The sequence below is a fragment of the Acinonyx jubatus genome, chromosome A2 (genome assembly GCF_027475565.1).
Source record: "Acinonyx jubatus isolate Ajub_Pintada_27869175 chromosome A2, VMU_Ajub_asm_v1.0, whole genome shotgun sequence".
Lineage (NCBI taxonomy): Eukaryota > Metazoa > Chordata > Mammalia > Carnivora > Felidae > Acinonyx > Acinonyx jubatus.
Window position 1 is genome coordinate 105,804,310 of NC_069383.1, and position 27,536 is coordinate 105,831,845.

The 27,536-nt window shown below is 55.0% G+C and overlaps 1 protein-coding gene across 5 annotated transcripts in view; it reads right to left on the minus strand.

The window, feature by feature from the left end:
* Positions 1-3,504: 3,504 nt before the first annotated feature.
* Positions 3,505-27,536, minus strand: part of OGDH (oxoglutarate dehydrogenase) — a 64,609-nt gene continuing 40,577 nt past the window's right edge. For all 5 annotated transcript variants that reach the window (XM_027046052.2, XM_027046053.2, XM_027046051.2 and 2 more), the window contains 18 exons: positions 23,162-23,316; positions 22,903-23,049; positions 22,626-22,716; positions 22,076-22,255; positions 19,198-19,326; positions 10,410-10,589; positions 9,953-10,105; positions 9,347-9,449; positions 9,104-9,232; positions 8,833-8,983; positions 8,465-8,592; positions 8,182-8,360; positions 7,718-7,789; positions 7,281-7,409; positions 6,862-6,934; positions 4,835-4,998; positions 4,592-4,746; positions 3,505-4,456 (listed from right to left, as the gene is read on the minus strand). In XM_027046052.2, coding sequence (XP_026901853.2) covers positions 4,336-4,456; positions 4,592-4,746; positions 4,835-4,998; positions 6,862-6,934; positions 7,281-7,409; positions 7,718-7,789; positions 8,182-8,360; positions 8,465-8,592; positions 8,833-8,983; positions 9,104-9,232; positions 9,347-9,449; positions 9,953-10,105; positions 10,410-10,589; positions 19,198-19,326; positions 22,076-22,255; positions 22,626-22,716; positions 22,903-23,049; positions 23,162-23,316 — 2,439 coding nt within the window. In that variant the 3' untranslated portion in view covers positions 3,505-4,335. The remainder of the gene's footprint in view (positions 4,457-4,591; positions 4,747-4,834; positions 4,999-6,861; positions 6,935-7,280; positions 7,410-7,717; positions 7,790-8,181; positions 8,361-8,464; positions 8,593-8,832; positions 8,984-9,103; positions 9,233-9,346; positions 9,450-9,952; positions 10,106-10,409; positions 10,590-19,197; positions 19,327-22,075; positions 22,256-22,625; positions 22,717-22,902; positions 23,050-23,161; positions 23,317-27,536) is intronic.

A 27,536-nucleotide genomic window follows, 5' to 3' on the forward strand; every position in this document is an offset into this window, starting at 1 on the left:
GAGGTGGCTCTATTATCATCAGATAAAGTAGACTTCAGAGTAGAGAGAATTAATGGAGTCATAATGAAAAAAGGGCCAATCTACCGAGAAGACACAGCAATCCTAAATGTCCATGTACCAAACAACAAAGCTACAAAATAAGTGAACAAAAAACTAAGAATGAAAGAAGAAAATGAGAAACCACAGCTGTACTTGAAGATTTCACCATCTCTCTCTCAACAACTATGGAAAACTAGAGAGAAAATCCATCATGATGTAGAAGGAGTCAACAACCATCAACCAACAGGATCTAATAGACATTGACGAGACACTTTGCCCAATGCACATTCTTTCCAAGTGCCAATGGAACACACACCAAGATGGACCATATCATGGGCCATAAAACAAATCTCAGTGAATTTGACACAACTGAAGTCATATAGAGTGCCTTTCTCTAGGGACAATGGAATCAACACAATCAATAACAGAAAGAGAACAGGAAGCAACACATGTTTTAGAGAGGGAGTCTCAAGGGAAAACTTTTTCAATGTACCAAATTCAATGAAAATGAAAAAATACAACATATCAAAATTTGCGAGCCACAGCTAACAGCAGTGCTGACAGGGAAATCTATGGAAGTAAATGCATTAATTAGAGATGAAGAAAAGTCTCAATTTAATAACCTACACTCTCACCCAAGAACCTAGAAAAAGAAGAGCAAGATAAACCCAAAGCAAGTAGAGGAATAAATAATAAAGACTATAAATCAGTGAACCAGAAACAGAAAAGCTAAGTAGAGAAAATTAATGAAACAAAAATCTGGTTTCTTGAAAAGATCAATAATGTTGACCAATCCCTAGCAAGACTGGTAAAGAACGCAGAACGCACTCAAAGAAGCTATAGATTGATAGCTGCATAGAGAATAGAATCCTCATGGAAGAGTGTCCGTAACAAAATATTATCAATGTATAAAAGACATCACACATCGTGACCAAGCAGAGGTTCATCCAGGGATCCAAGGACAGTTCAATGTTCAAAAACCAACCAACATGACAGACTAATGAAGGAAAATCACACGATTGTGACCATCACTGTCGGTAAAGCATTTGACAGAATTCAACACCATTTAGGATAAAAACTCCCAGAAAAATAAAAACAGAGGGGAACTTCCTAACCAGATAAAGAAGTCTACAAAGCACCTGCGGCTAACATCATACTTAATGCTGAAAGACTGAGCTCTTTCTCCCTGACTGAAAGCAAAGCAGGCCATCTGCCGTCACGGCCCTCGTCCAGCATGGTGACGTGACTCCGGCCTGTGTGACAAGGCAAGAAAAGGGAATAAAAACCATGTCTATTGGAAAGGAAGAAATAAATGTCCCTATTTGGGGCTGCCAAACCCCGTTCTTAAGGCTAATCGTGATCTGGAGCCAAGGAGGCAGCAGGAAATCTGAACCCCCTCGTTCCCAAGGTGAAGAAGGTCCCAGCGCGGAGGGGAGAGCACAGCCCTAGAGACTCCCTCAGGTGGCCACAGCTGACCAGGGAGACGGCAGGAACACCCTGGGGCCGTGTGTCCAAGCCAAGGGCCTCCAAAGGCAGGGGGACCCTGGGCTGGGGAGACGGGGCCTCTGCCTGCCCATCTGACCCTAGCAGACGGGGGGACGGGGAGAGGGAGGGCTTGAGGCCGGGTGGTTATCCCAGGCACACAGGGGCTAACAGGCTGGGGCAGTGAAAGGGGGGCCCTGGGCGCAGGGGGTCACAAGGGACACATTTCCTTACACTGTGAGCGAGCTCTGGGGTACAGCACGCAGCACAGTGGTTGTAGTTAATACGTATTTGAAAGTTTCTAAGGGAGTAAGTTTGAAAAGTTCTCATCGTAAGAAAAACTAATTGTAAGTATGTATGGTACAGATGCTAGTAACATGGAACCACGTTGTACACCTGGACTATAACAGCATGTATCAATTACCTCTCAATTAAGAAAAGGGCCCTGATGGGGCGCCTGGGGGGCTCAGTCAGTTGAGCGTCCAACTTCAGCTCAGGTCATGATCTCGTGATTTGTGGGTTTGAGCCCTGCATGAGGCTCTGTGCTGACAGCTCGGAGCCTGGAGCCTGCTTCCGATTCTGTGTCTCCCTCTCGTTCTCCTTTCCTGCTCACACTGTCTCTTGCTTTCTCAAAAGTAAATAAACATTAAAAGAAAGAAAAGAAAAGGAAAAGGACCCTGAGGTGATGAAGTCGTCAGGGCTGGGAGATGGGGGGTTATGTGACATGGGCTCTGAAGGGACAGTGGGAGCTTGAGGTGGGGGTGTGGGTAGTGTGGCCCCAGACCATTTTCTATCGTTCTGCTGGGTCTGGGCCCAACTGAATACTAGCTGATGGTGGGGGGTGGGGGAGGGCGGAGCTCACTGCCCCACCTAATTTAGGGCAGAAATAGGTTCCACATTGATTCCAATTCCCTCTATTTCCACTGGAGAAGTTGGGTGGGCACCTCACCCCATACCTGCCTAAGATGGGTCAGGCGTCAGCCGCACCTGGGCCACCCCCCCCCCCCCCCCAACCTCCTCCTTGCCCAGGTCACCTGTCCTGGGGCTGCAGCCTCCTCGGGTCCAGGCCCCCCAGCACAGCAAGGTTTCAAGCTGGTGCGGGTGTCCGAAGGGCCTCTCTGTCCAGAAACACCCCTCAGCAGGTGCATGCTCACACTCGCCCTCCCTAAAGCCCTGTCGGAGCAGGCAGGATGCTCTTCTTTCGCGCAGAGGTAGGGGCGACCGAAGGGTGAGCAGACAGCTGCCCAGCGAGGTCTAAGCAGCGCCTTGTCAAAGCGCCCCCCAGCGGCTCTCGCTCTACGCGCCAACCACAAGGTGGTGGCATTGAGAGGCGACATTCCTTCACCGCAGGCCTCCCAGGCTGCAGCAAGTGGAGAGGGGACCCCAGGGAAGGGAAGGGGCTCCTGCCTCTCATTTTTTGCCTCCTTTAACCCTGATCCACCCTGCTGACTCCATCAGATGCAGCGCCCTGCTGGTCCTGTTGTCCTGACCCCACACCCAGCTCCGCCTGTGTGTGGCCAGTCACACCAGGGCTGGAGGACCCACGGCCAAGCCACAAGGAGCACACGGGACAACACGAAAAAATTCCAAGAGGCTTCAAGAACAAGGGACCCAAGTGCGTCCTAGAAGATGGGGTGGCCATTAGCCCGTGTCCACACTCAGGCCTTTCCCTGAGCTCGCTCAGTGCTGGAACCTGCTGACCCCCCAGGAGGCAGAGGATGGTGTGCTGTGAGCCCAAGATGGTGGGGCTCTTGTCAAGAGGGGACACCAGGCCCCGGGGGTTCTGCACGCGTGGCTGGTTCCCCTGCAGAGGTTGTCCAGGGGCACAAACTCGTCGGGGAGCAGGCCGACCAGCCCGGGGTCTAAGGAGGGACCACCGGGCACAATCTGTACCTGTGACACAGGGCCATGCAGTGAGAGGCTGCTTCCGCGGCAGGATGGGGGTGGGTGGGGTGGGTGGGTAACAGAACCACACAGACGGCCTGAGGGTAACTTCGTTTATGGGTCAAGCCAAATGCAATGCAAAGTTATTTTTGTTTTTGTTTTTTTAACCAAAATAAATAAATCAGATTTGTCCCTGTGATGGGTGAGGGGAGCCGCCCCTGGCCCCGGACCTCCTGTACCCCCTGACCAGCTACGGCACGGCACAGACAAGACCGCTTCCGTCTCCACAGCGTTGGTGTCAGGAGAAGCGGGACACGAGGGTGGGCTGAGGGGGCGGGTGTGTGTGCGGGGGGCAGGCAGTGGCCACGCCCTGGCCTGGCCCTGAGCCCCGCATCCTGTGGCCTGGGTGTGGCCTGGCCCCAGGTGGGTGCAGTGTGCACGGGCCCCACGAGTGGCCCAGGCCCCTCTCGAGGGCCAGAAGTGGATGCCGCAGAGAGCAGACCTGCCCTCTCTGTGTCAGGCCAGATGCAGGCCACCTCCCGCCCGCAGCCCCACCCAGCGCCTCGGTTCACCACGCAGTGGGGGCCCCAGTGGAGCCTGCCCTCTCCCGCCGCTCTGGGGGTTGGGGTGGGTGGTGTGAGGCTGGGCCTGCAGTGTGAGAGGGCCGGGGCACAGCAGACCCTCCTGGGACACCCGCAAGGGCCCCTCTCCACGCGGGATGCTCAGCTGGACAGAAGTCACGGTGCCTGGGGGCATCTGGCCTGGGGGTGGCCAAGCGCTGGGGGTATAGCAGCCTAACGTTAAGCGGGACAGGGTGTGCTGTGCGGTGGACAGCAGAGGTGCGGACAGCGCTGAGGCACTATTCTTTAGTGGAGAAGCGAGGGGCGGCCGTGGCGTGGAGGGTGGCGGCTCAGGCGGCCTGGGCAGCGTCTACGAGAAGTTCTTGAAGGCGTCCAGGTCGAAGGCCGTGTCCAGGAGGCGCTGCAGCTCTGTCAGGTGGGTCTTCTTGTTGCCAGTGGCCGGAGCCGCGGCTGGATCCCGGCCAGCGTACCTGCGGGGGAAGGGGGAGGTACCGTGGGGGCACAGTGAGCCCAGAGCCTCAGCCCCCGCTGAGCCAGCTCCCAGTCCCCGCCCCCACTGCCCCCAAGGCAGCCAGTTCCCAGGGCCGCCCCCAGCCCCTGCTCACCACACTGGCTTGGCACGGCTGATGGTGGTGCGCAGCCGCGGCTTCACGTAGTCGTAGTAGCCCTGGTTCTTGTGCTCCTCCTGGCACCAGGCCAGCTCAGCATTGGGGTACTTGCGCACCTCCTGCAGCAGCAGGTCGAAGGGGAACGGGGACAACTGCGGAATGAGGGGTTCCCGTCAGAGGGGATGGGGCCTCGGGCAAGGAGGGATGCTGGCCCCCACCGCAGTGCCAATCTGCCCCCACCTGTTCAATCCTGGTGATGGCCACCTGCTCGGCCATGCCCCGGGCCTTCCGCTCGCGGGTGAGGTCATAGTACACCTTGCCGGTGCAGAAGAGAAGTCTCCGGACGTTTGCTGGGTTCTGAGCCGCCAGGCCGTCTTCTGGGATCACCCGCTGGAAGTGGGTTCCTACAAGAGAATCCCCACGGCCGGGGGTCCTCTCAGGACCTGGCTGAGGGCACCCAGGGCCCACTGCTGCTGCTCATGCAGGAGCCGGGCCCCCGGGGCAGCCACGCGAGAACACCAGCTCTGAACACCAGCTCTGAACGAGCACCAGCCTGGGGGAGGGGGCCCTGGAATCCCTCCGGACCCAGAGCGCCTTGAGAAGCACATCGTGTGCAGTACATAGTAGGCAAGGCCAGCCCCAGACAGCAAGCAACACTGGTTCCTTCCTCCCAACAGGAGGGCAACGAACTCTGCTCACTCGGCTCAGATTCCCCACGAGGTACAAACACCGAACCTTCCGCATAGCTGGAACACATACTCAGCTTTCCAGCGCTGGCCCGGCCAGGAGAACCAGACTGCCCTCTGGAAGGGGCATCCAGAAAAGGGTCTCACTTAGTGATACACACATGACACATGCACAATCGTGCTACAGGAACTTTGCCTGTGGAATATAGGCCAGATACAAAAAGCCCACCACGAGCACCAGACTTGGGGGTGACAGAGCTCTTCCTCTAAGATCAGGAAGAAGACAGGGACGCCCACGGCCACCACTCCTGCCCAACCTCATGCTGGAAGTCTCAGCCAGACCAGTGAGGGGAGAAAGGAAAATGAGAGGCCTCTGAACTGGGAAAGGAAAAGGTAAAACAATCGGTGTGTAGATGGCCAAAACCCTAGAGATTAGAATAAACCAACCCAGCAAAGTTGCAGGATAAAAACGTCCATACTCAGTGCTCAGTTGTATTTCTGCAGACTAATAACGACTAATCCAAACACGAACCAGAAAGCCCATGTGCACCAGCATCGACGGGATAACCGGAAACGGTGAGGACTTGGGATAAAAACTGTAAGGTGCTGCTGAAAAGCACTGAAGACACAAGTGAACGAAGACGTGTGTCCTGGGGGGTCAGGCTTATTGCTATTCCGTAGTGACGTACCTGATGCTGGATTAGTAACCTCCACACACCAAGAACCACAATTCAACAAGGCAAACAGCCTAACTCAAACTCAGGTGAAACCACGCACAGATGCTTGTCCAAAGCGGACGCCCACATAGCCAGCAGACGTGCTTGAGGGGGCTCAGCATCACTGTCACACAAGTGTAGAGACGAGCTCTGGCGGGCTGAACGTGAGATGGCGTGGCCGCCGTGGACAACAGTTCCTCAAAATCCCAAGAACAGAATTACGTGGGTCCCCGCCTCAGGGATGGGCCCGAGTGAGTGGAAAGCAGACTCCAGAAGAGGCGTCTGTACACCCACGTCCACGGAAGTGTCACTCTCAACTGCTCGAACGTGGGAGCAACACCATGTGCACCAAAGGATGAACAGTCCACTCGAGCAGACCGCCCAGACAGGGTAGGTCAACAGCCACAGGGCGGAAATGGTCCCGGCACCTGCTCTGTGATGCCTGCGGGGCAGGACGGGAGCATAAATGGCCAGACACAGGAGGACATGAGCTGCACGGCTGCACCCACGTGCAGGGCCCCTACCGGGTGACCCAGGCACAGCAGCAGGGTGGTAGCCACTGGGTCTGGGGGGTTCAAACAGACTGGGGAGGCTTCACCTCGACTGAAGATGAAGGCAGCTGCCCGGCCCAGGGGCCTGGGGTCTCTGTGGGTCTCACGGCAGGCCCCCTCCTCAGAGTGGGGGAGATCTTAGCTGACTTGCTCTGCCACCTCTGAAGGAGGCCTGGGGTGCCCAGGCGAAGGCTGCAGACGGGGGCGGGGGCACAACACCCAAGCGCAAACTCTGGCTTCTGGGCCGTTGCGTTCACTGGTGTGTGTGCAACGACCGCAGGAGACCGTCACCACCCTACCCCCGGCACACCCACCTGAGAGCATCTCGTCGAAGCTGGTTCTGGCCTCGGGATGCCGCAGCAGGGACTTGGGGGTGAAAATGATGAGCTGGAATGGAGGAGCACAGGCCCGTGATGGGTCAGGCCCCATGGGGTCCAGAGGGAGGCCCACTGTGTGGCCAGGAGCCCCGCATCCACTCTCTCAGCTGCGCTGAGTGCCAGCACCCTGGCCCTGGGCCCCCAGCCTCTCCTCGAGGTCCCCACCCACAGCCAGGCTCTGTGGACTGTGGGTCCTTCACACCCACTTCCCCTTTAACGTCCCGCCCAGGAGCCCACTCACTGGGACCCTGCCTGGTGTAGCACCCACTATCCCCCACCCACAGGTCCATCCCCCTGCTGGGCAGGGGTCCTGGACTCCTGAGGCCCAGCCTCTGCACAGGGACGCTCTGACTGACCGGCTTCCGGAAGGGCAGGAGGATCTGCCGCCGCAGCACATGGAAGAAGTTGCCGGGCGTGGAGCAGTTGACGACGATCCAGTTGCAGTCGTACAGCTGGTTTATGTCGAAGTTGGCCTCCTCCAGGTTCTGCAGCATGAGGGAGAGGCCCCAGCCCTGCCTCAGGCACCATGGCTGCCCTGGCAGGGTGCGCACACGAGGGGACCCCACCAGGAGCTCTGGCAGCAGCCACACACTCTCGTTGAGGTTCTGTGTCCTGTTCCCTCCCTCCTTCCCTCCCTCCGTCAGTCCTGAAATTGCCAGAACTTTCCTCTACAGCATCTGCCTGAACCCATCTGTGCACAGCTGCTCCTTGCAGGCCCCCGAGGCAGCACCCACAGCAGCAGGACAGAGCCTCTCACTCCGGGGTGGGGGTGGGGGGAGGGTGCTCTACTCACTGGTAGGACGTCCGGGTCGTCATTGCACATCTGCAGGAACCGCTCTGGCCGGGCAGAGGAATGTTCTGGACCCTGGAACCAGACACACAAGTTACAGGCAGAAGATGTATTTGCAATGTCTCTTCCTTAACGGACTTGGGTCATTTCTGGTCTGAAAAACACCAACTTCCATTGACCTGCTGGCATTTCGACCCCTTTCCTGCCCCCAGAGCATGGAGGGGTGCTTCTGTGTCAGGACAGGGCCCACAGCCTGGCTCCACACGGCTCCTCCCGTGGGGCCTCGGCAGTGAGGACAGTCCTCCTAGGCGCAGGGCAGGGACAGGGAGGTGGCAGGGCGTTTGAGCCAGTGTGACCCGCACTGGCACCCCTGCTTGCCTCCAGAGGTGGAGTGGGACCTACCACCTGCCCTGGGGGGCGGGGGGAAGAAGACCGCACCCTGGGCGGGAGGGAGGGCGGGGACTCACCATGCCCTCCATGCCGTGGGGCAGCAGCAGCACGATGCCGTTCTGCCGCACCCACTTGGCCTGTCCTGGGCAGATGAACTGGTCGATGATGCACTGGGCCGTGTTGTGGAAGTCACCAAACTGTGCCTCCCAGAGGACCAGGGCGTTGGGACTGGCCATGGCAAAACCCAGCTCGAAGCCTGCAGAGCGCGGAGGAGGAGGGTGGAGGGAGGAGAGTGGACCTGAGCCTACAGGCGGGCGGGCAGGGGCAGCAAGGGCTGGGCCTGAGGGACGTGGCACTCACCCAGGACCCCGTACTCAGACAGCGAGCTGTTGCACACAGTGTAGGGAGCCTGGTTGGGCCAGAGGTGGTTCATGGGGATGCAGGTCTTCTTGTCCACGTTCTGGTCATGGAGCACGTGGTGGCGGTGGCTGGGGTGGAACAGCACAGGGTAGACGAGGGAGTTGCAGGGCGTTGGACCGACGAGGAGACCCAGGCAGTAACCCGTTCTCAGCCGAAGTGCCCTCATCGGAGCAGGGAAGGGGTGTGTCTGGGCCAACAACGGGACTGCATGGCTGCTTCCCAGCAGTGATTTTCTTCTCAGGATAAATGCCAGGGCCCTCCCCTTCTGTCCCCTGCACTTCACTGGGGCCATGAGATCACGCAGTTACCTAAAGGTGCCTCGCTCCACATCCTGGCCGCTCAGTCGGATGTGGATACCCTCCTTCAGGAGGGAGCCGAAAGCCATGTACTCCGCCAGGGCCCAGTCCACGGTCCTGTTCTTCACCAGCTCCCCGCGTGTCTTCAGGATGCGGCTCAGCCCTGTAGAGACGACGCTCACCAGCTGCCCGTCACACCCCCTCGTGATGAGAGCTTGTGGTGTCTCCTCTGCCCCAGCCCCTGGGGTCCTGACTCCCTCCCGGGGGGCAGAGGCTTCCTCACCTCCATGAATGGTGAAGTTCTCCACAGGCACGGAACTGGCCACGTTCCCGATGTGCGTCAGAATGTCCTCTGTCAGGCCCGTGGGTGGGCAGGTCATGCTCCTCGGCTGCCCGTCCAGGGTGAAGAAGCCTATGATGGGAGGCCCAGCTGACGCACAGCCACCACCGTCCCGGAACCAAACTGTGGGCCCTGGGGGCGCTGTGGGGTGGGTGAGGGGTGTATGGTGACGTCCCCGCTGCTCACCAGGCCAGGGGGAGTCCAGCCAGTGCTTGATGTGCAGGATCTTCTCGTCCTTGGACCTGGTGAAGGCCTCCTCGCAGATCTTGTCGTACTTGGAGATCTCCTCCTGGAGGGCGGGGCACAGCACAGCTGTTGGGGGCGCTGCGCAACAGGCTCCAGGGTCCCCGTGTGCACAACCACTCAGAGGCCAGCGAGGAGCTACCGTCCTTTTCTATGCCCAGCACCTTCTTCTCCAAGTCTGGGGAGCCCCCGCCCCCGCCCCCACCCCGCTGGCTTCCTTGCAAACTGGCCCAGTTCATAGGACTCCTAGCACCACTGGGAGAGGGGAGGCCCGCAGCGCCACCCCATCGCCAGCCCTGACCTCCACACGGCCACCAAGGCCAGCCCTTCCTGCCTCTGTGCCCTGAGCATGGGCACGAGCCTCTCTTAACCTGTCAGGAGTGACCAGATCCACAACAGGCCCTTTACCTGCCCCCGCCTGCCCCCGGGCTCTCAGGACCCACCTCTTTTGTGGGCTCCCTGCAGCCGCAGGACAGTCAAGAAGTGACAGTTGTAAATATTGCGCACGCTCTCACTTGGGGCCTCCAGCCGGCTGCACCTCATACTCACCTCGTACTCAGGCTGGTTGACCACGCCCTGGGACACCAGCAACTCCGCGTACTTCTGCAGCACTGGCTTCTGCTTGCGGATCTGCTTGTACATGAGCGGCTGCGTGAACATGGGCTCGTCCATCTCGTTGTGGCCATTGCGCCGGTAGCACACCTGGACACAGCCCAAGATGCCAGCGTCATAGACACACAAGCGCCTGCCCCCAACTCCTGTGTGATGCCTCAGTGCACCTCCTCTAGAATTAGGGTCTATGTCTCCTTCACACCAGAGTTGCTCTGTCACAGGAGATGGAACAAGAGCGACCTGGGGACACCCTGGGAGGAGACCCCAGCTACTTTCTTTCCCGGGCATGGCTCACCCAGACTGGAGCCTCGGGAGCTCTGGGGAGGGGCGGCAAGGCGAACCTGCGCCAGGGAGCCTGGCCCTTCTCTCCCTGGCGCAGACGGGGGTGGCTCACCAGGTCCACCACCACGTCCTTGTGGAATGTGCTCCTCCACTCGGCTGCCACCTTGCACACGTACATGACGGCCTCTGGGTCATCCGCGTTCACGTGGAAAATGGGGGCATTCACGACGCGGGCCACGTCAGTGGGGTAGGGTGAGGAGCGGGCCATGCGCGGGTCTGTGGTGAAGCCGATCTGCAAGGGACACCCAGGCAGGGTGGGCAGAGCGCCACCAGCTGGCGGCCACCCGGCTGCACCAGCCCCACCAGGTCCCCAAGTACCTGTTTAGGGTTACTTATTTATTTATTTATTTGTAAATTTACATCATTATTTTTTTAATGTTTACTCATTTCTGAGAGAGAGAGAGAGAGAGCACGCGCGCGCGAGGGAGCGGGGGAGGGGCAGAGAGAGAGGGAGATACAGAATCCGAAGCAGGATACAGGCTCCGAGTTGTCAGCACAGAGCCCGACCTGGAGCTCAAACTCACAAGCTGTGAGATCATGACCTGAGCCGAAGTCAGACACTCAACTGACTGAGCCCCCCAGGTGCCCCTAGGTCGTTAAAAAAATTTTTTGTTGTTTCTTATTCTATGAACAAAATTCATACATGTTCAATATACAGAGTTTGGAAAACAGTATAAAAAAATGAAAAGTTAAACAAAGTTGTGTATCTTTCCACCAGCCAGTGGAAATATCGTGATGTTTTTCTTTGCACATGTACACATGTAACCTATGTTTAAAATTCTGAATGCTATTCTCTAACAGCCTATACTAACTAACCCTAACTATACCGTAACCCCCACTTTTCCTCCTGAAGCATTCAGGGTTGAGTTGTAGAATCCCCATTTCCTAAAACAGGGACATGCCCTCACTAGCCTGAGCAGTTCCATGTCCCAAATACATAACCTGACCCACGGTGTCCACACACACTGTGCCTGATGACCCACCTTTCTGCCCCGGTCCAGCGTCCAATCCAGCACATCACCCCGTGCCAGTCTTGTCTCCCTTCATCTGGAAGGCTCCCCACCTCCTCGGTTTTCCGAGGCATTGGCATTTGTCTATGTTGGTGGCCTGTGGTCAATCCGCTGTTGCTGGACACATTCTTACACAGGGTTGGTCCAGCAACATGGACTTCATGTGCGAACTCTCCCAGCAGGGAGAACTGAGGCACAGGGCGAGCACTGTGGACATTTCCGAACAGCAGTAAACTGCTCTTCAAAAGTGTGAGCATGCGTGTCTGTGCCCCACGCTCCTGCCAGCACAAACAAGTGCCCTGTGCTTCCTCTCACTGCACGGGGACTCTTTCTCTAAGACATCAGATGTTCTAACGCTTATACGGCACTGCCTCCTATGGCTCTGCCAAAAGTTATGCAAAGGCTTCTATCGTCAGGCATATAGCTTATTTCCCACTCTTGTACCAACATGGTTTTGACACACACAGAAAAATATTTAGCTCCCGAAGGCTTCCTCAGGAGAGAATTTTAGAAGGTTGAACCTGAGGCACGTTCTTAGCAAGACAAGGGCCAGGACGGCAGCCACTTCTCCTGCTACAGATCTTACCGACCCCACGCACGCCATCAACTGTTGCATCAGAATCAGTGAAGAGATTAAAGAAAACCCTTGCTAAACTGAAGCTTTTACAGAAGACTGGGCATCATTTATCACATGTTGCTTTCACGTACTCTCCTTTATCACACTAGCTAAAGAGATGAGAAATAGAAACCGATGAGGATGTTAACTGATGACAGTTCTCATGGACATGTCTTCAACAGTCTCCTCGCCTGGGAAATGAGCACAGGGACTGGTGAGTTAGTGATCACAGCATGCGTGCCGTCTCTAGTGCCTCACAGGAAGGAAACTGCTCTGGAAGGTTAAGACCTCAGGCCCTCGGCTGCCCCCCACCCCAATGTCCGCCAGTTACCAGCTTCTGTGTCTTTAAGCACATACGGATGTGGGCACACACACATGTGTGTGGAGACGGTGTGCTCTGTGGGTGTGCACGCACACAGACATAGGGAGATAGGTGTTTACACACAATACCTTTCTGCACGTAACAGATCTTGTAGGTCATTTCAACAGTGTATGAAACAGTTGAAACAGTTTCACTGCGTGGTATTAATCACTTCGATAACTTAGGTCAGTGCTTATTCGTGGGCCAGGCACTATTCTGAACATTTCATGTGTATTAATTTTCATGCATTAATTCACGTAAGCCATATGACACACATGTGGGTACACCATAAAGTATGTAACCAGCTCCCCATTGATCTAGGGATGGAAATTTTCATGTCTGGTCTTGTTGCATTAGCGATGTCTTTAAAGACATCGTGAGGGCACCAGTGGGAAGACCCCACTGACTGGAACTGCTGGTGTGAGAGCCAGAGACCCTGAGGTCAGCCCTGGCTGGAGCCCTGTCTCCCTCAGCCCTGCGGCTGGTCCCCAGCTGGAACAGAGCTGGTTGCTGAAGTTCTTCCTGTCACTCCACCGAGACCTGATTTCTGGTTGTTAGCACCCATGGTGCCGACTCTGCTGTCACATTCTTGCTATGTGAATCATTCGCTCACAGGAAGGGAGCCCTCATGCTTCCTGGGCCTTCTATCTTCTGGGCTACACGGGCCCAGCTTCCTGGGAGGGTAGTTTCCAGACACCGCCATCCTAGGACACTCTCCCCTGGATCCGGCCTCAGGTAGGTGCAACCAGGATGCTTAGCTTTCTGTCACAAGAAGTCTGACACACCCAAGGCCTACCTGTACCGTTTTTGTGTAACGTGATTCTTAAATTGGAATGTTATTAAATGTTTCTATTGCAGAGAAGGAGGGTTTCACCCCAGTGATTTAAGAAACCAGGAAGAGAGGCTACATTAAATCCAAAGCAAATAGAAGGAAAGGAACAACAAAGAGCAGAAATCAATGAACTAGAAAAACAGGAAAATACAGAAAATGCAATGAAGCCAAAGCTGTCCCTTTGGAAACAACAACCAATCTACAGCCACAGCAATTGAAAACAAAAAGAGAAAAGACACGAATTATCAATATCAGGAATGAGATAAGGGATTCCAGGACAGATGCTAATAACAGAACATCACAAACTCTAAGGACACAAATTGTAATTGTACGACTTACATGAAAGAAATTACCATAGCTCACTCAAGAACAAACAGACCTGAAGAGTCTTATGTATACTAAAGAAACGGAATTTATACTTAAAAGAAATGTTCTCATAGGGACTTGCACTTCTGGAAGATGAAGGAGGTGAACCTTTCCCTATTCTTCCTACCAAGGACAACAGAAGCCCCAGGACTCTGTAGAGTAAACATAAAACTCTGAAGGTAGACAGAAGTCAGACTAGCCAGGGACCATAGGGCCTGAGGAGTGACTCAATGACAGGTCCCAGGACGTCTCCTCCTATACCCTGGGCTGGGTGCTGGAGCAGGTTGCTCGGCAACGCCAGCAGGGGGCGCCTGGGTGGCTCAGTTGGGTAAGTGTCAGCCTTCTTGGTTTTGGCTCAGGTATGATCTGACGGTTCATGGGTTCGAGCCCCTCGCTGGGCTCTGTGTTGGCAGTGCAGAGTGTGCTTGGGATCCTCTCTCTCTTTCACTCTCTGCTCCTCCCTTGCTTGCACGGTCTCTTGTCTCTCAAAATAAATAAACTAACACCAGCAGGCACAGGCAGGAAAGCCAGAGGACCAAGACACTATTAGACAATCGTCACCCTGCTGCAGCCAACCCACAGAAAACACCGTGGCCCTTCCCCACCCCCACCCAAGATGCCTAGGAGGTGAGCCTCACAGAAGATTTAAGTAAGATCGGAGTCTCACAACACAATGCTCAAAACATCCCAATGTCATTTGAAAACCAGTGGAATGTTACACCAACACCTGGGAAAACCTCATGGAGTGAGAGAAAGCAATCGGCAGTCAGCAGCACGGTGACACACGTTAGAATCACCTCACAAAGACATCACAAAAGATGTCAGGAAAACACTTTGATGAAATTACGAACATGCCTGGCACGCGTGAAAAAAATAAAAGCTCTCAGCAAAGACACAGGAGACATAAAGAGAACTAAGAGGAAGTTTAGAACTGAAAAGTAAAGGAAACTGGGGGAAAACGCTGAATGGAGGTCTGTATAGTGGAACAGGGCAGAGAGGAAAGAATCAGTGACCTTGGGATCACCCCAAATCTCAGGAAATAGAGACCGAAGGGCACCATGAACAAAGCCTCAGGAAATGTGGGGTCTAACAACGTGTCTGACGTTGGTGCCGCTGGAGACCCAGAAAGAGGGGGTGGGGCTTAATAAATGTCTGAAGTAAGAGACACTGTCTGCAGAAATAAATATAAAAGAGGGGGTGAGAGATCTGTCCTCTGGAAACTGAGGACATTCTGATGAAAGAAACTGATTACGACACAAATAGATATACCATGCTCATGGATTGGCAAAATAAATATTAAAAATGCCCAAACTGCCCAAAGCCACCTACAAATTTAATTCAATCCCTATAGAAATACCAGTGGCATTTTTCACAGAAATAGAGCAACCAATCCTAAAATTTATATGGAACTACAAGACCACGAAGAGCCAAAACAGTATTGAGAAGGAAGAACCAAGCTAGAGGTGCCACATTTCCTGATTTCAAATGATACTACAAAGTGTAATGATCAAAACAGTGGTCCTGTCATAAAAACAGAAACATAGACCAATGACAGAATGGAGAGCCCAGAAATAAACCCACACCTCTATGGTCAATTAAGTTATGACAAAGGAGCCAAAAATATACAATGAGGAAAGGACACTCTTTTCAACAAATGGCATTGGGAAAACTGGACGGCTACATGCAAAAGAATGAAACCAGACCACATTCTTCCATCACACACAAAATAAACTCAAAACAAAGACTTGAATGTAAGGCCTGAAAACCATAAAACTCCTGGAAGAAAACACAGGCTGCAAGCTCTTGGATGTTAGTCTTAGTGACTTTTTGGAAATGACACCAAAAGCAAAGAAAACAAAAGCAAAAATCAACAAGTGGGGCTCTATCAAACTAAAAGTTTCTGCACAGCGAAGGAAACCATTACCACAATGAGAAGGCAGCCATGGAATGGGAGAAAATATTTGCAAACTGTATATCGAATTGTATATATGGGATTCATACTCCAAATACATTAAGAACTGATACAACTCAGCAAAAAACAATCCAATTAAAAAACAGGCAGAGGATCTAAACAGATATTTCCCCAAAGAAGACACCCAGATGCCAACAGACACATGAAAACATGCTCCATATCACTCATCATCAGGGAAATACAAATCAAAACCACAATGAGATACCACCTCACACCTGTCTGAATGGCGAAAATCAACAACTCAGGAAGCAACAGGTGTTGGCGAGGATGCAGAGAAAGGGGAGCCCTCGTTCACTGCTGGTGGGAACGCAGACTGGTGCAGTCACTCCGGAAAACAATACAGAGGTTCCTCAGAAAGTTAACAATGGAACTACCTTATGACCCAGTAATTCCACTTCTGGGTATTTATCTGAAGAAAACAAAATCACTAATTCAAAAAGATACATGCACCCCTATGTTTACTGCAGATTTATTTACAATAGCCAAGACATGTAAACAATCCAGGTAGCCATCAACGGATGAATGGATAAAGAAGATGTAATATATATACAATGGAAAATTATTAGGAAATCAAAGAAGGAGGGGCGCCTGGGTGGCTCTGTCGGTTAAGCGTCCTGCTTTGGCTCAGGTCATGATCTCGAGGTTCATGAATTTGAGCTCTGCATCAGGCTCTGTGCTGTCAGCACAGAGCCTGCTTCCTATCCTCTGATCCTCTGCCCATCCTCGTCTCTCTGCCCTTCCCCTCCTTCTCTCAAAAATAAATAAACATTAAAAAAACCCCAAAAACAAATCAAAGAAAGAAATCTTGTCATCTGTGACAACACGCATGGACCTTGAGAGCATTTCGCTAAGTGAAATAAGTTGAAGACAAATACTGTATGAACTCCTTTGTATGCGGAATTTAAAACCAAACCCAAACTCATAGAGAACGTTTTGGTGGTTGCCAGAGGTGGGAGTGGGGAGGAGCATGGGTAAAAGGAGTGAAGGTGGTTTGGAAAAAAAGATACAATGTTTGAAAATTCCCCAAATTTGTCAAAAGATACAAATCTACAGATTCAAGCAACTGAATGATGCCAAGTCACGTGGGTGGGGGAAAGACCGTCTTCTTCACAGGTGGTGAGGTGTAAGGCAAGCCCCCCCTCCTTGCCTCACACCCAAAAGTTAACTCCAGGGGGTCACAGACATAAGAGCTTAGAGGGAAACAAAGGAGGAAAAGTACAAAACGTTTGTTCGGGCTTCAAAAAACAACTCAAGAAAGTGAAAAAGCCATAAAGTAAGAGGAAACATTTGCAAATCATTTATCTGATAAAGGGCTTGTATCCACAATATATGAAGAATTCTCACAACTCATAACAAAGAATCCAATTTACAAATGGGCAGAAAATCTTTGTGGATATTTCTCCAAAGATCTACCAATGGCCAATAAACACATGTGAAAATGCTCAACATCGTCAGTCATTAGGGAAATGCAAAAACCAGTTCACACCCTCTTTGATGGCTGAGACAGAAGGGAGACAGTAAGAAGTGTGAGAGAAGACCCGGGAAAGTGGGAGCCCTCAGACACTGTGGACATGGGGGGAATGGCGGCCTCCTGGGAAAACAGTCTGTGGGGTCCTCCAGAGGGTACTCAGAGCTACCATGTGACCCCACAACCCCGCTCCTGGTACATGACACACAGAAGCCTGCACCCGGAGCAGCGTTATGTGTATCAGCCAGGAGGTACGAACGGTCCAAATGTCCATCAACAGACACGTGGGTGGACAGCACTTGACAAAGCCACAGGATAGCCATCCATGGCCATCACAAGGATGAAGTCCTGACTATGATGTGGCTAATGGCTGTGTAGGCCTGGGAAGCACGGGGGGCAAGCATGTGACAGCTAAGAGACACAGAGTTTCTTCAGACGACGTGATGCTCTACAAGAGTGAGGACACCAGAAGCCGCTGTCCGTTGTGGGGATCCCAGCTCAGTAAAGCTGCTGAGACAGAGAAAATGTGGAGCATAGCCCCAACAGGGTGGACGGGAAGAAATCAGGTGCCATGCAATCGAGCCCTGAACGCAAAGACAAGGGAAAGGCCTTCCCATGGCCAACACTCTGGGCCACCAAGCCTCCTGCCGGCAAATTCCACTCAGTGTTTACAGAGGAAGTTAACACCCACTCTACACAGGCTTTTCCAGAAAACAGAAGACGAGGGAGAAGTTCCCAGCTTACTTTATGAGGCCAGTGCTACCCTGGACAGCCAGACCAGGCTGACACAGCCAGAACACCACAGAACCACGTGGTGTGTGAGCGGACACAAGAGTCCCACGCTCAGAGTGGATTCACTGTCTGCAAACCAGTTGACCATCTTCAGAGACGCAGAAAAGCATCTGCTAAGAAACACCAGCCCCTTGTGATAAATACTGCCTACAAACTGGGAACCGCCTGCAAAGGCACGGACAGAAAACCTACTGCAAGCACCACACTTAGCGGCCAAGACTGAGCGCTTTTGTCCTAAATGGGGAACAAGGAAGGGACATCTTCCCTCCCCCCTCCACGCTCTGCTTACATCCTGGCCGCACAACAGGAAAGAGAAACACGAGGTGTTTATGTATGTAGGTTGGACATGAAGAAACAAAACTGTCGCCAAGACAGGACTGTTAATACAGAAATTCCAAACTATCACAAAAAAATTAGTAAAAGCGAGTTTAATAAAGTTGTGGGATAAAAAAACGCAAAACTGAATCAAAATAATCAAAATCAAAAATCAAAATCAAAAATAATCAAAATAATGGAGAGATTTACGTATTCTCAGATCAGAAGGCTCAATGTTGTTGCAGCTGTGGCCCCTCCCTAGCGGACATACCTGCCAGCGCACTTCTAATCACAATACCGGAGCTTTGTGGAAACTGACAAGCTGCTTCTACAGTTTGGATGAAAAGGCTACTAACTTAGAAAAGCCAGAACAATGTGAAGAAGGAAGGAAGCCGGAGGACTCCCACGGCGGCCTCCAGACACACAGCAGAGCTACGTCATCAACGCGGTGTCAGCAGAAGGGACACATGCACATCAGTAGAAAAGAACAGAGGCAGAACACACCTGCAGTCACGTGGTCAATTCATTTGACAGTCCTTTCCACAGACTGTACCGGAACAAGTGGATATCTACACCCACCTCGAAACTCCAAATACATCACAGACTACACCCTATAGAAAAGATGAAACTGTAAAACTTCCAGATGGGGGAAAATCTTCGTGACCTCGGCAAGGCAAAGTTTCTTTAGATCTGACATCAAAAACGTGATCCAGGGGCGCCTGGGTGGCTCAGTCGGTTGAGCGTCTGACTTTGGCTCAGGTCATGCTTTCACAGTTCATGGATTTGAGCCCAGCGTCAGCTCTGTGCTTTTGGTGCAGGGTCCTTGGTCCCCCCTCCCCTTCCCCTGCTTGCGCCCTCTCTCTCAAAAATAAACAAACATTAAAAAAAAAAAAAAGAAAAAAGACAATGCATTGTCCACATTCTTATAAAAAGACATGTATTTTTATAATCAGAAAAGAGCAACTATGCTAAAAAACTGACACACGCCACCCTAGGTAAGACTAATATGAGCACAAGGGCCCTTGGGAGGGTCTGACCACAAACCTGATGCTGTGGCCTCAGTGGTCTCTGCCACCAAGATGCAGAGGCTGCCTGGAGCCCGGGTTACCTGGTTGTTGACGACCACGTGGACGGTGCCGTGAGTTGTGTAGGACGGCAGGTCGCTCAGATGGAAGGTCTCATACACGATGCCCTGGCCGGCGAAGGCAGCATCTCCATGCAGAAGGATGGACATGACCTATACACGTGCAGAGAACACCCCAAATCCGACAGAGCCCCGACCACCACGTCCACAAGGCACCCCAGAGACAGTCACTTGTCTGCTTTCCCAAAAATAATGTTTAAAAAAAAAATTTTTTTTAAACGTTTATTTACAGAGACAGAATGTGAGCACGGGAGGGGCAGAAAGAGAGAAGGAGACACAGAATCCAAAGCAGGCACCAGGCTCTGAGCTGTCAGCACAGAGCCCGACGTGGGGCTGGAACTCACGAACCGAACCGTGAGATCATGACCTTAGCCAGTCAGTGGCTCAAATGACTGAGCCACCCAGGCACTCCTCAAAATAACGTGTTTTGAGACCATTTCAGACTTAGAAGAAGTGGCAGAACACAAGACCCCCTAGACTCCTGCCAGTGTGTCTGCCCTGCATCTGCATACCTGTCACAGAGCCCACGGACCCCATGCTGAGCACAGCAGGTGGGACCCTCCACCAGGGCAGCAATGCAGGCCAGGCCTCGACCGGGAGCAGCCCACTGCCCCTCCTGTGTCCACAGCCCAGACAGGCCCGGGGTTCTGGGGTGCTTCATGAACAGGCTCAGGAATGGCGCCCTTTGTGCCAGGACACCTCATCTGTGTCCCCCATTCACCCAGCCGTGTCCCCTGTTCATCCAACTGTGTCCCCCATTCACTCAGCATTTCCCCTGTGTCATGAGAACGGCCTCTGTGAGGACCTCAGTACCCCGCTCCTCATCAAACTCTGCCCGGCTGTGGTCGCTCCAGCGTGTTTGCTGGGGTTCCAGAAGAGCCTTCCTTTCTCACCCTTTACGTGTGCTACTGCAGGTTCAGGAAGCCCTAGTCCGTCTGGGAAGCACCACGGGCTCACAGAGCCCTAGTCTGTCCAGGAGACTGTAAACGATTAGTGTGATAGTGACTCCGTGGCGCCCACCATCCCAGATTTGGCATGGGAGCCCTGTGCCGTCTGGATGGGCTCTGTGGCTCCCGTGCCTCCTGCTCTCTGGCCGGGCGAGGTTCAGCCTCACGCTGTGTGGCCCCCGCACAGCCTGGAACCACATTTCTCTGGGAGCCCGTGTCCTTGAGCAAAGCACGGGATCCAAGATTAGTATTTGCGCACAAGGGTGTCTCCTGGTGTCCGTGTCTCTGGCAGGATGGCAACACTGCCCCGCGCTCTCCTCCCTGCATGTCTGTGAGCACCTCTTGCACCATGAGACACTGTTCCTGCCTCCTCGACATATCCCCAGCGCCCCTGCTCCTGACAACCTCCCGTGTGTCTGTCCTCAGTGGCAGGAAGGGAAGGTCTGCGACGTCCTTCTTGGGGACGAAATCTAGATCTATTAAACAGAACCCTGCGTGTCCTGCCTCCGGATGCTCACGAGGACAGGGGAATGGTGGACATGGTGCTAGGTTTGTGCAGGGGCCTGCTTGGTGCAGCTGGGGGGAAGGTCATGGGAGCCCTCCTCCCATCGTGCTGTCTCTCCTGAACTGGTAAAGCCACACGGCTGTCCCAGAGGCTCCTTCGGCGTGGTGCTGCTTGCTGACGCCACAGGTGCCCAGCGTTCCTGGTGTCTGACAGCCCCCGGTGTCCCACACGGACCCTGACAGGAGCGGGTCTCAGGGCAGCCACCCCTCTACACCAGGGGCTGCTTTCCCACAAACACCCAAAGGGCCAATAGGGCCAGACTCTGCCTTGGTCACGCCAACAGAGGTTACATGACTGTTCTTAAACGCCGAGTGATGTGGTGTAACAGACCCCAGCCCGGCATCCTCAGTGGAACAGAAACTGCAGACGGTGGGGTCTAGGTTCACGGCCGAGGCGGGTGCGGGCTCACGCCTGGGCAGCAGCGCTCCCCAAGACCGGAGCCTCTCCTGGCCGCACATTGCACGGCAGGACTTATCAGTGCCGTCGCCTGGAGCACGTTAGCTGTGCCTGACAGCTTTTGCCAGTTTCCTCCCTCTCTAGGATGCTCCCAGCACTCCCACTGAGTGCTACTTTGGGGACAAACGAGGACACCACATGGAGCTTCCTGCCATCTTGCTCCCTGCTCGGCTCCCAACGCCCCAGCGAGTGTCCTAGTCCAGGACAATGGAAATGCTGGAGGCAATGGTCATGCTGGCCTCCTCCCCATCCCTCCCCGGCCACCCTGTTCTTGCCGGTCCCAGGGGCTGCATGGGGTCCCTTTCCACCTGGAGTGTGTACGGCACCGCCCAGGCCCCTAAGCCCCTGGGTGTGGCCTTCACATCCTGCCCCTTGTCTGCAGGGCATCCGTCAGCGCAGGAACCACTTTCTGTTGCCAATGCCTGGCCCAGACTCATCACTGCTAACAATGTCCCTTGTCACCCTCTGCGTGTGGTACTAGTGAACCTATGGGATTTTGAATCACGAAACCCAGTAAATGAATGCTCGGCTCCACCTGTAATGAGCTTGACTCGTGTAAAGGTTGCCCTGGGCCAGCGGCCCCCTCTGCCCTCAGTGCCCTCGACAGGCCTCTACCTTAGCCCGTCTTCATCTCCAGAGAAGGTCCTTTTTTGGAAGACCAGCTTCACCACAGATGTGATGGCAGCAGTGAGTGGCCCCTCCAGCCCAGTCCTGTGCTCACCACCTGGGAGGGAGCACTCTGAAGGCAGGCCTGGGTCACCATATACAGGTCCCTTGAGGTCCACTCAGAATACTTTGTTAAATGCCAGAAACTCGAGGTCTGAGATACGACTGGGCCTGTGAGCCCGTCCTGGCCGGCCCCCCACGGCCTTACCTTCTTGCCCTCTGTGTCCCCGCAGTAAAACTGCTCGGCCTTGGTCTTGCCCATCACCACGGGGTCTGCGGCCTCGAGGTGGGAGGGGTTGGCCACCAGTGACAGGGTGATGTTCCTGTCGGTCACGCGGTTGATGCGCCGGTGGTACATGCCCAGATGGTACTTCACGTCCCCGGAACCCTGACACACAAACAGCAGTCTTGGCTCTTGGAGGGAGGGGCTCAGGCTGCTGTGCTATATCCAGTCCTAGGACTCCCAACCTGCAAAGGTTCTTCCCAGGACGGCTCCCGCCCATGGCACCGGGAGGAGGTCCCCTGCCAAGGGGCACATCCTGGACCCCCAGCAGGAGGCCTGGGGGTTGTTGCTGGGCCTCTGACCTGTGGCCGTCCCTCTTTTCTCAGAGAGGACGGCCCCGGGCACGTCCTCTGTGAGTGGGGTGGAGTGGGGTGGAGCCCCCACCCCTGGAGGCCGTCCTGAGAAACACACGGAGAGGGGATCCCATGTGGGCTGAGCTGCGCCAGACGTTTCTGGGAGAAAGTGGGGGCCTCACCTCATCGGCAGCCTCCAGCTTTGAATCGAACTGGCAGAAGATCTGCTCCAGCTCCTTCCTGATGACATTGGCAAGCACGTTCAGCCGCCCCCTGGGACACAGAGACTGGTGAGCAGGGATCAGCTGCTCTGGGCACCTCAGGCCACGGTGTGGCAGGAGGCAGGAAGGCGGAAAACAGGCCGCTGCCCATGGGGAACGCTCCACTAGCCCCTTCGGCTGTGGACCCACATGGTCGGGGATGGGGGAGGCTCATGGGGACGGTCACCGGGGCGGGCACCTGTGGGGCATCCCCATGATCACGTAGTCCACTCCATTCTCACTGGACTTGTCGATGATGGTCTTGAGCGCAGGAATCAGCACCTCGCACCCCTCCAGACCAAAGCGCTTCTCGGACGACCACTTTCGCTGCAGGAAATCCTCAAACCTGGACAGGGACCGAGTCACCCCGAAGAGCCAGGTCACCTGGGCCAGTGCGGCTCGCAGGGCCTGTAGCCCTGCCTCCTGCAGCGACCCCCTGCCCTGAGCGCAGCCCCCACCTGGTAGACCGCACGAGCCTGGCCAGCAAGGTCCGCTTCTCCTCGTTGGTGAACTGCATGATCCCCGGTGTCTCAAACTTCTGCCGGATCCACTGGCACTGCTCCAGGTCATTGATGAACATGAACTCCACCCCGATGTGCTGACAGTACGCCATCTGCTTCACACACACAGAACCCATCAAGGCTGCTTGCCCAGGGCCATTGGCCGCCCACCCAGCCAGGAGGCCAGAACAGATGCAGCAGAGCCGGCTGTGACCCAGGGCAGAGACCAGGGTGGCGCCAGGCCTGGGTCCACAGCCCCCTCTCGCTGCCAGTGTGGCCGCGAGGTGCTTCCTTGGGGTCACGCTGTGCCCACTAAGCAGGGAGGGGCAGCGAGAACCATGGGGCCACAGTGCTTCCCTTTGTGGCAGGAGGACGGAGGCACCTGCGAGGGGACCAGACGATCTGGGAAGATAGCCTCCCTGAGCCCAAGGTCAGAGTGTGCCTGGTGCCAAAAGAAAGAAGGGACCACACTGTTGGTAGGTGATGGAGCTCAATGGCCACCTAAGATTTGCAGGTGCTTAGGTTTTAAATTCAACTTTTAATGACTGCCTCCTCCCGGGAAGGCTGGGTCCTACAGCAGCGTGCTTGCACACATTGCAAAGCAAAGGGCCCTGAACAGAGCGAACGCATCCCATCCACGGTGCAAACGTTGCCACTGGGAGGGAGGCCGTGTGTCCTGTGGGAAGCATGGGCTCCCTGGACAGGAAATGGTGGGGGGGGACACAGGAAGGCCAGGAGGGCCCAGCCTCAGGGTGGGGGGCCTGGGCCCGGGCCCGTCTGTATCCTCCACCAGTTCAGGGTGAGAGCAAACCCCCAATCAACACATGAGCTAAAGAAGAAAGCACCTGGTGTGGCAACAGGGCGATTTTATGAACCCCAAAACGTCTCCAACAGCCACACCGTCCAAGCACTCAGTACCAAGTTCTGTCTGTGCCCCATCGGTTTTTACAACAGATACGGAGCCTACTGGCACAGGGCAGGGCGGGGACATGCCCCAAGCCCTTTGATCCTGTCATCTGGAAGAGTGGGCGTCTCTGCACACTGCTCCACGATTGTGAAACAAAGGAAGGTTTGCCCTGAACTCAAAATAACAGTCAAGCACTATACACGCCATCATGCTAGCAAGGAGGAGGACGACCTTGTCTGGGGATGAAGAGGAAGCGAGCTGGGGAGGGCCTTGGTGCTTCGGATCGGTTCATCAGCCAGGTCAATGAGGGTGTCTCAGTGATAACAGAGGGTGCAAGAAGTCCGGGGCTGGGGCTGCTGGGCCGCCCTCCCTGACTGCACGGTTAGCACTAGCTTCACGGTGCCCAGGCTGACCCACAGAACATGTAACACAGCCCAGAGTGCCTCTGAACATGAACCCTCCTCCCTCAGCTTCAAAAATGTCTTCCTGGGGTCTCAATACAATCTTCAAGGCCCAGAGAGAGGGGGAGTGAGATGGAGGGGAGGTCAGGAGTTAAGAATGGGGGGAGGGGAGAACAGGAAGGGAAAGGGGAAGAGGGAGAGATGGAGAGGAAAGCAGAAGAAGGGGGGAAAGGGGACAGGGAGAGGGAAGAGGGAGGGGAAGGAGGAGGGGAGGGAGGGGAAGGAGGAGGGGAGGGAGAGAGGGGGAACAGGAGGGGGAAGGGGGAAAGACGGAGGGGAAAGCAGAAGGGGGGAAGGGGAGAGAGAGAGGAAGAGGGAGGGGAAGAGGGAGAGGAAGGAGAGGCAGGGAGAAGGGGAAAGGAGGGGGAGGGAGGGGGAAGAGGGAGAGATGGAGGGGAAAGCAGAGGAGGGAAGGGGAAGGGAGAAGGGGAGGGGCAGGGAGAGGAAGAGGGAGGGAGAGGAAGGAAGAAGGGGCTAGAGGGAACAGGAGGGGGACAAAGAGAGAAGAGGAAGGGAGACAGAGGGTGAGGGCAGGGGAGAGAAGGACGAGGGGGAGGAAGGGGGCAGGGAGAGAGGAAAAGGGATGGAGAAGGAAGAAGGGGGCAGGGGAGGGGAGGGGGAAGGAGGAGGCAGGGAAGCTCTGGGCACAGGTGGGAAGAGGGCAATGACAGGTGCCCCTGACACCTGCTCACACCTGTGGGGCATAATTTCCCTGAGGAAACACTTAGAAGATCAAAGGAAAGATCAGGCAGAAACTAGAAAGGAGTGAGGTCAGTGTGGATTGAGCTACTAACTGGGACACGTGGTTACTGGGACCTGGACGCAGTTTTGTTTTTCCCGTTCCTGGCTCCATCCCCAGGAGAAACAGCAGTGAGTTTCAGGGGTGGTTCTCAGCCTCTCTCCCTAGAAACAGGTGCCAAGCGGCCCTGGCTGCAAGCAGATCGTATTGCCCTGGGGCCCCGGGCCTGGCCTGTGGTTCTGGCAGCGCACGTGCGCCAGCAACCTAGTGTGGACAGGCGTGCGTGAACGTCCGCACCACCGGCAGGCAGGCAGGTCTGCTCAAATGCCTGGCCACCATGAGCACGGCACTGGGGTGGGGATGTGGGCACCCTGGGTTTGGGACACGCTATGGTCAAGGTCCCACACCTTAAGAGTGGGCTCCTGGGCTGAAAGAGAGCCATGGGGCTCTGCTCCCTCCCAACGCCGGGGTCAGGGCCACCGGGGACTCCAGCCTGAGGAGGTCAAGCACAGGGCTCTGAACATCTCCACTGTGCTCTGGCAGGGGAGGAGGGCTGAGCTCCCCACTGGAGACCATCTCTGTGAAGGGAAGGAGGGGCAGATGCACAGCATGAGCTCCTGTGCCGACTGGTCCAGTCCCTGCCTTCCGGAGAAACTGTCAGCTCTGAGATGGCTGAGGTGCCTGCAGGCAGGGGTGCGGCGTGCACAGGCTCATCTGGATGAGGACAGGTCTACAAGGGGTGCTGTTTCTGGGGTCTAGACCAGGAGAGCGCCTGGGTCAGGAATGTCCCAGAGAAACACAACATGAGCACACATGGAATTAAAATTTTTCTAATAGCGCTGAATGAGTTCTCAGACCATGTAGTGAAGTATCAACAGGTCAGGTCTTTAATACTAAAAGGTTACTCAGATCCTCTGTACACTTCCAGTGCTCAACCGCCACAGGTGGCTGCTGGCCACGTGTGCACAGAGTGGGTCTATACACTGCAGTCAAGGTGCACACGGAGGAAGAGGAGGGACCAAAAGCCCATTGCCTTGGCCAATCCTGCCCAACCCTCCCTGATGTCCACCTTCCCTCACGCTTCCCCATGCTCACCTGTCCCCCATGCCCACCCCTCCCTGATGCCTGCCTCGCCCCAATATCCAACCCTCCCTGCCATGCCCATCCCTCCCCCATGCCCACCCTCCCTGAGGTCTACCTTCCCCCCCCTTCCCTGTGCTCACCTGTCCCCCATGCCCACCCCTCTCTGATGCCCGCCCTGCCCCAATGTCCACCCCTCCCTGCCATGCTCACCCCTCCCCCATGCCCACCCTCCCTGATGTCTACCCTCCCCCCCCTTCCCTCCCACACTCACCTGTCCCCCATGCCCACCCCTCCCTGATGCCCACCCCTCCCCATGTCCACACCCTCATGCTGGCACCAGGTCACCAAGTTTCTACATTTTACCCCACAGCCTAGAAGTGACGAAGACCAAACTGAGGTGCTGATGCCATAGGCCACTTGTCACAAGTTAGACAATGTCACCAATAGACACTCAGACCTTTCTAGGCCACCGTAGCCACATGTGGTACTACTGAAAGGAGCATTTTGATCAGACCCCACCGGCTGGAGTTGGGTCCCCATCGTCACACCTGAGTCACAGGGCTGGGGCTCTGGCTCAGTGGATGGAGGTGTCAGTGGTGGTTCTAGGGCCCAGCCTGGAGACCCGCTGCCCGGTGTCCTTCAGCTGGGGATTCCAGGAACACCAGGTGCCACCCGTGATTCAGAGCGTGCGTGCCAGGCAGCACCCCAGAAGGCTGCACAAACCCGCGGGGAGCCCACTGCAGGGTAGTTTTTTTCTCAGTCTGTCTGAATGGGCAGTGTCTGCATATGGAGCCTTCCCCCACCCTGTGTAGACCGTGGGGCTGGACACCAGCAGCCAACAGCAGAGCCCTGTGTAGCCCCAGTGTGTGTGTGTGTGTGTGTGTGTGTGTGCGCGCGCAGCGCGCAGCAGGCTGTGAGGCCCAGCCCCAGAAAGGAGAAGGAAAAGAAGAAAACCACAGAAGGACCCTGTCTGGGGTGGGGACCTGCCGGGTGGCCTGGGGCTCGTTCCCAACGGGGCCCAGAAGGTGGAACTCGTGCTCTGGGGGACCTCACACTCCCGAAGCAAGCCACTGAGCTTGGGACGCACAGAAATGCTTTTTCTCTTCTATGGTTGATTGTAAAAATAAAAAGCATGAATCTTTA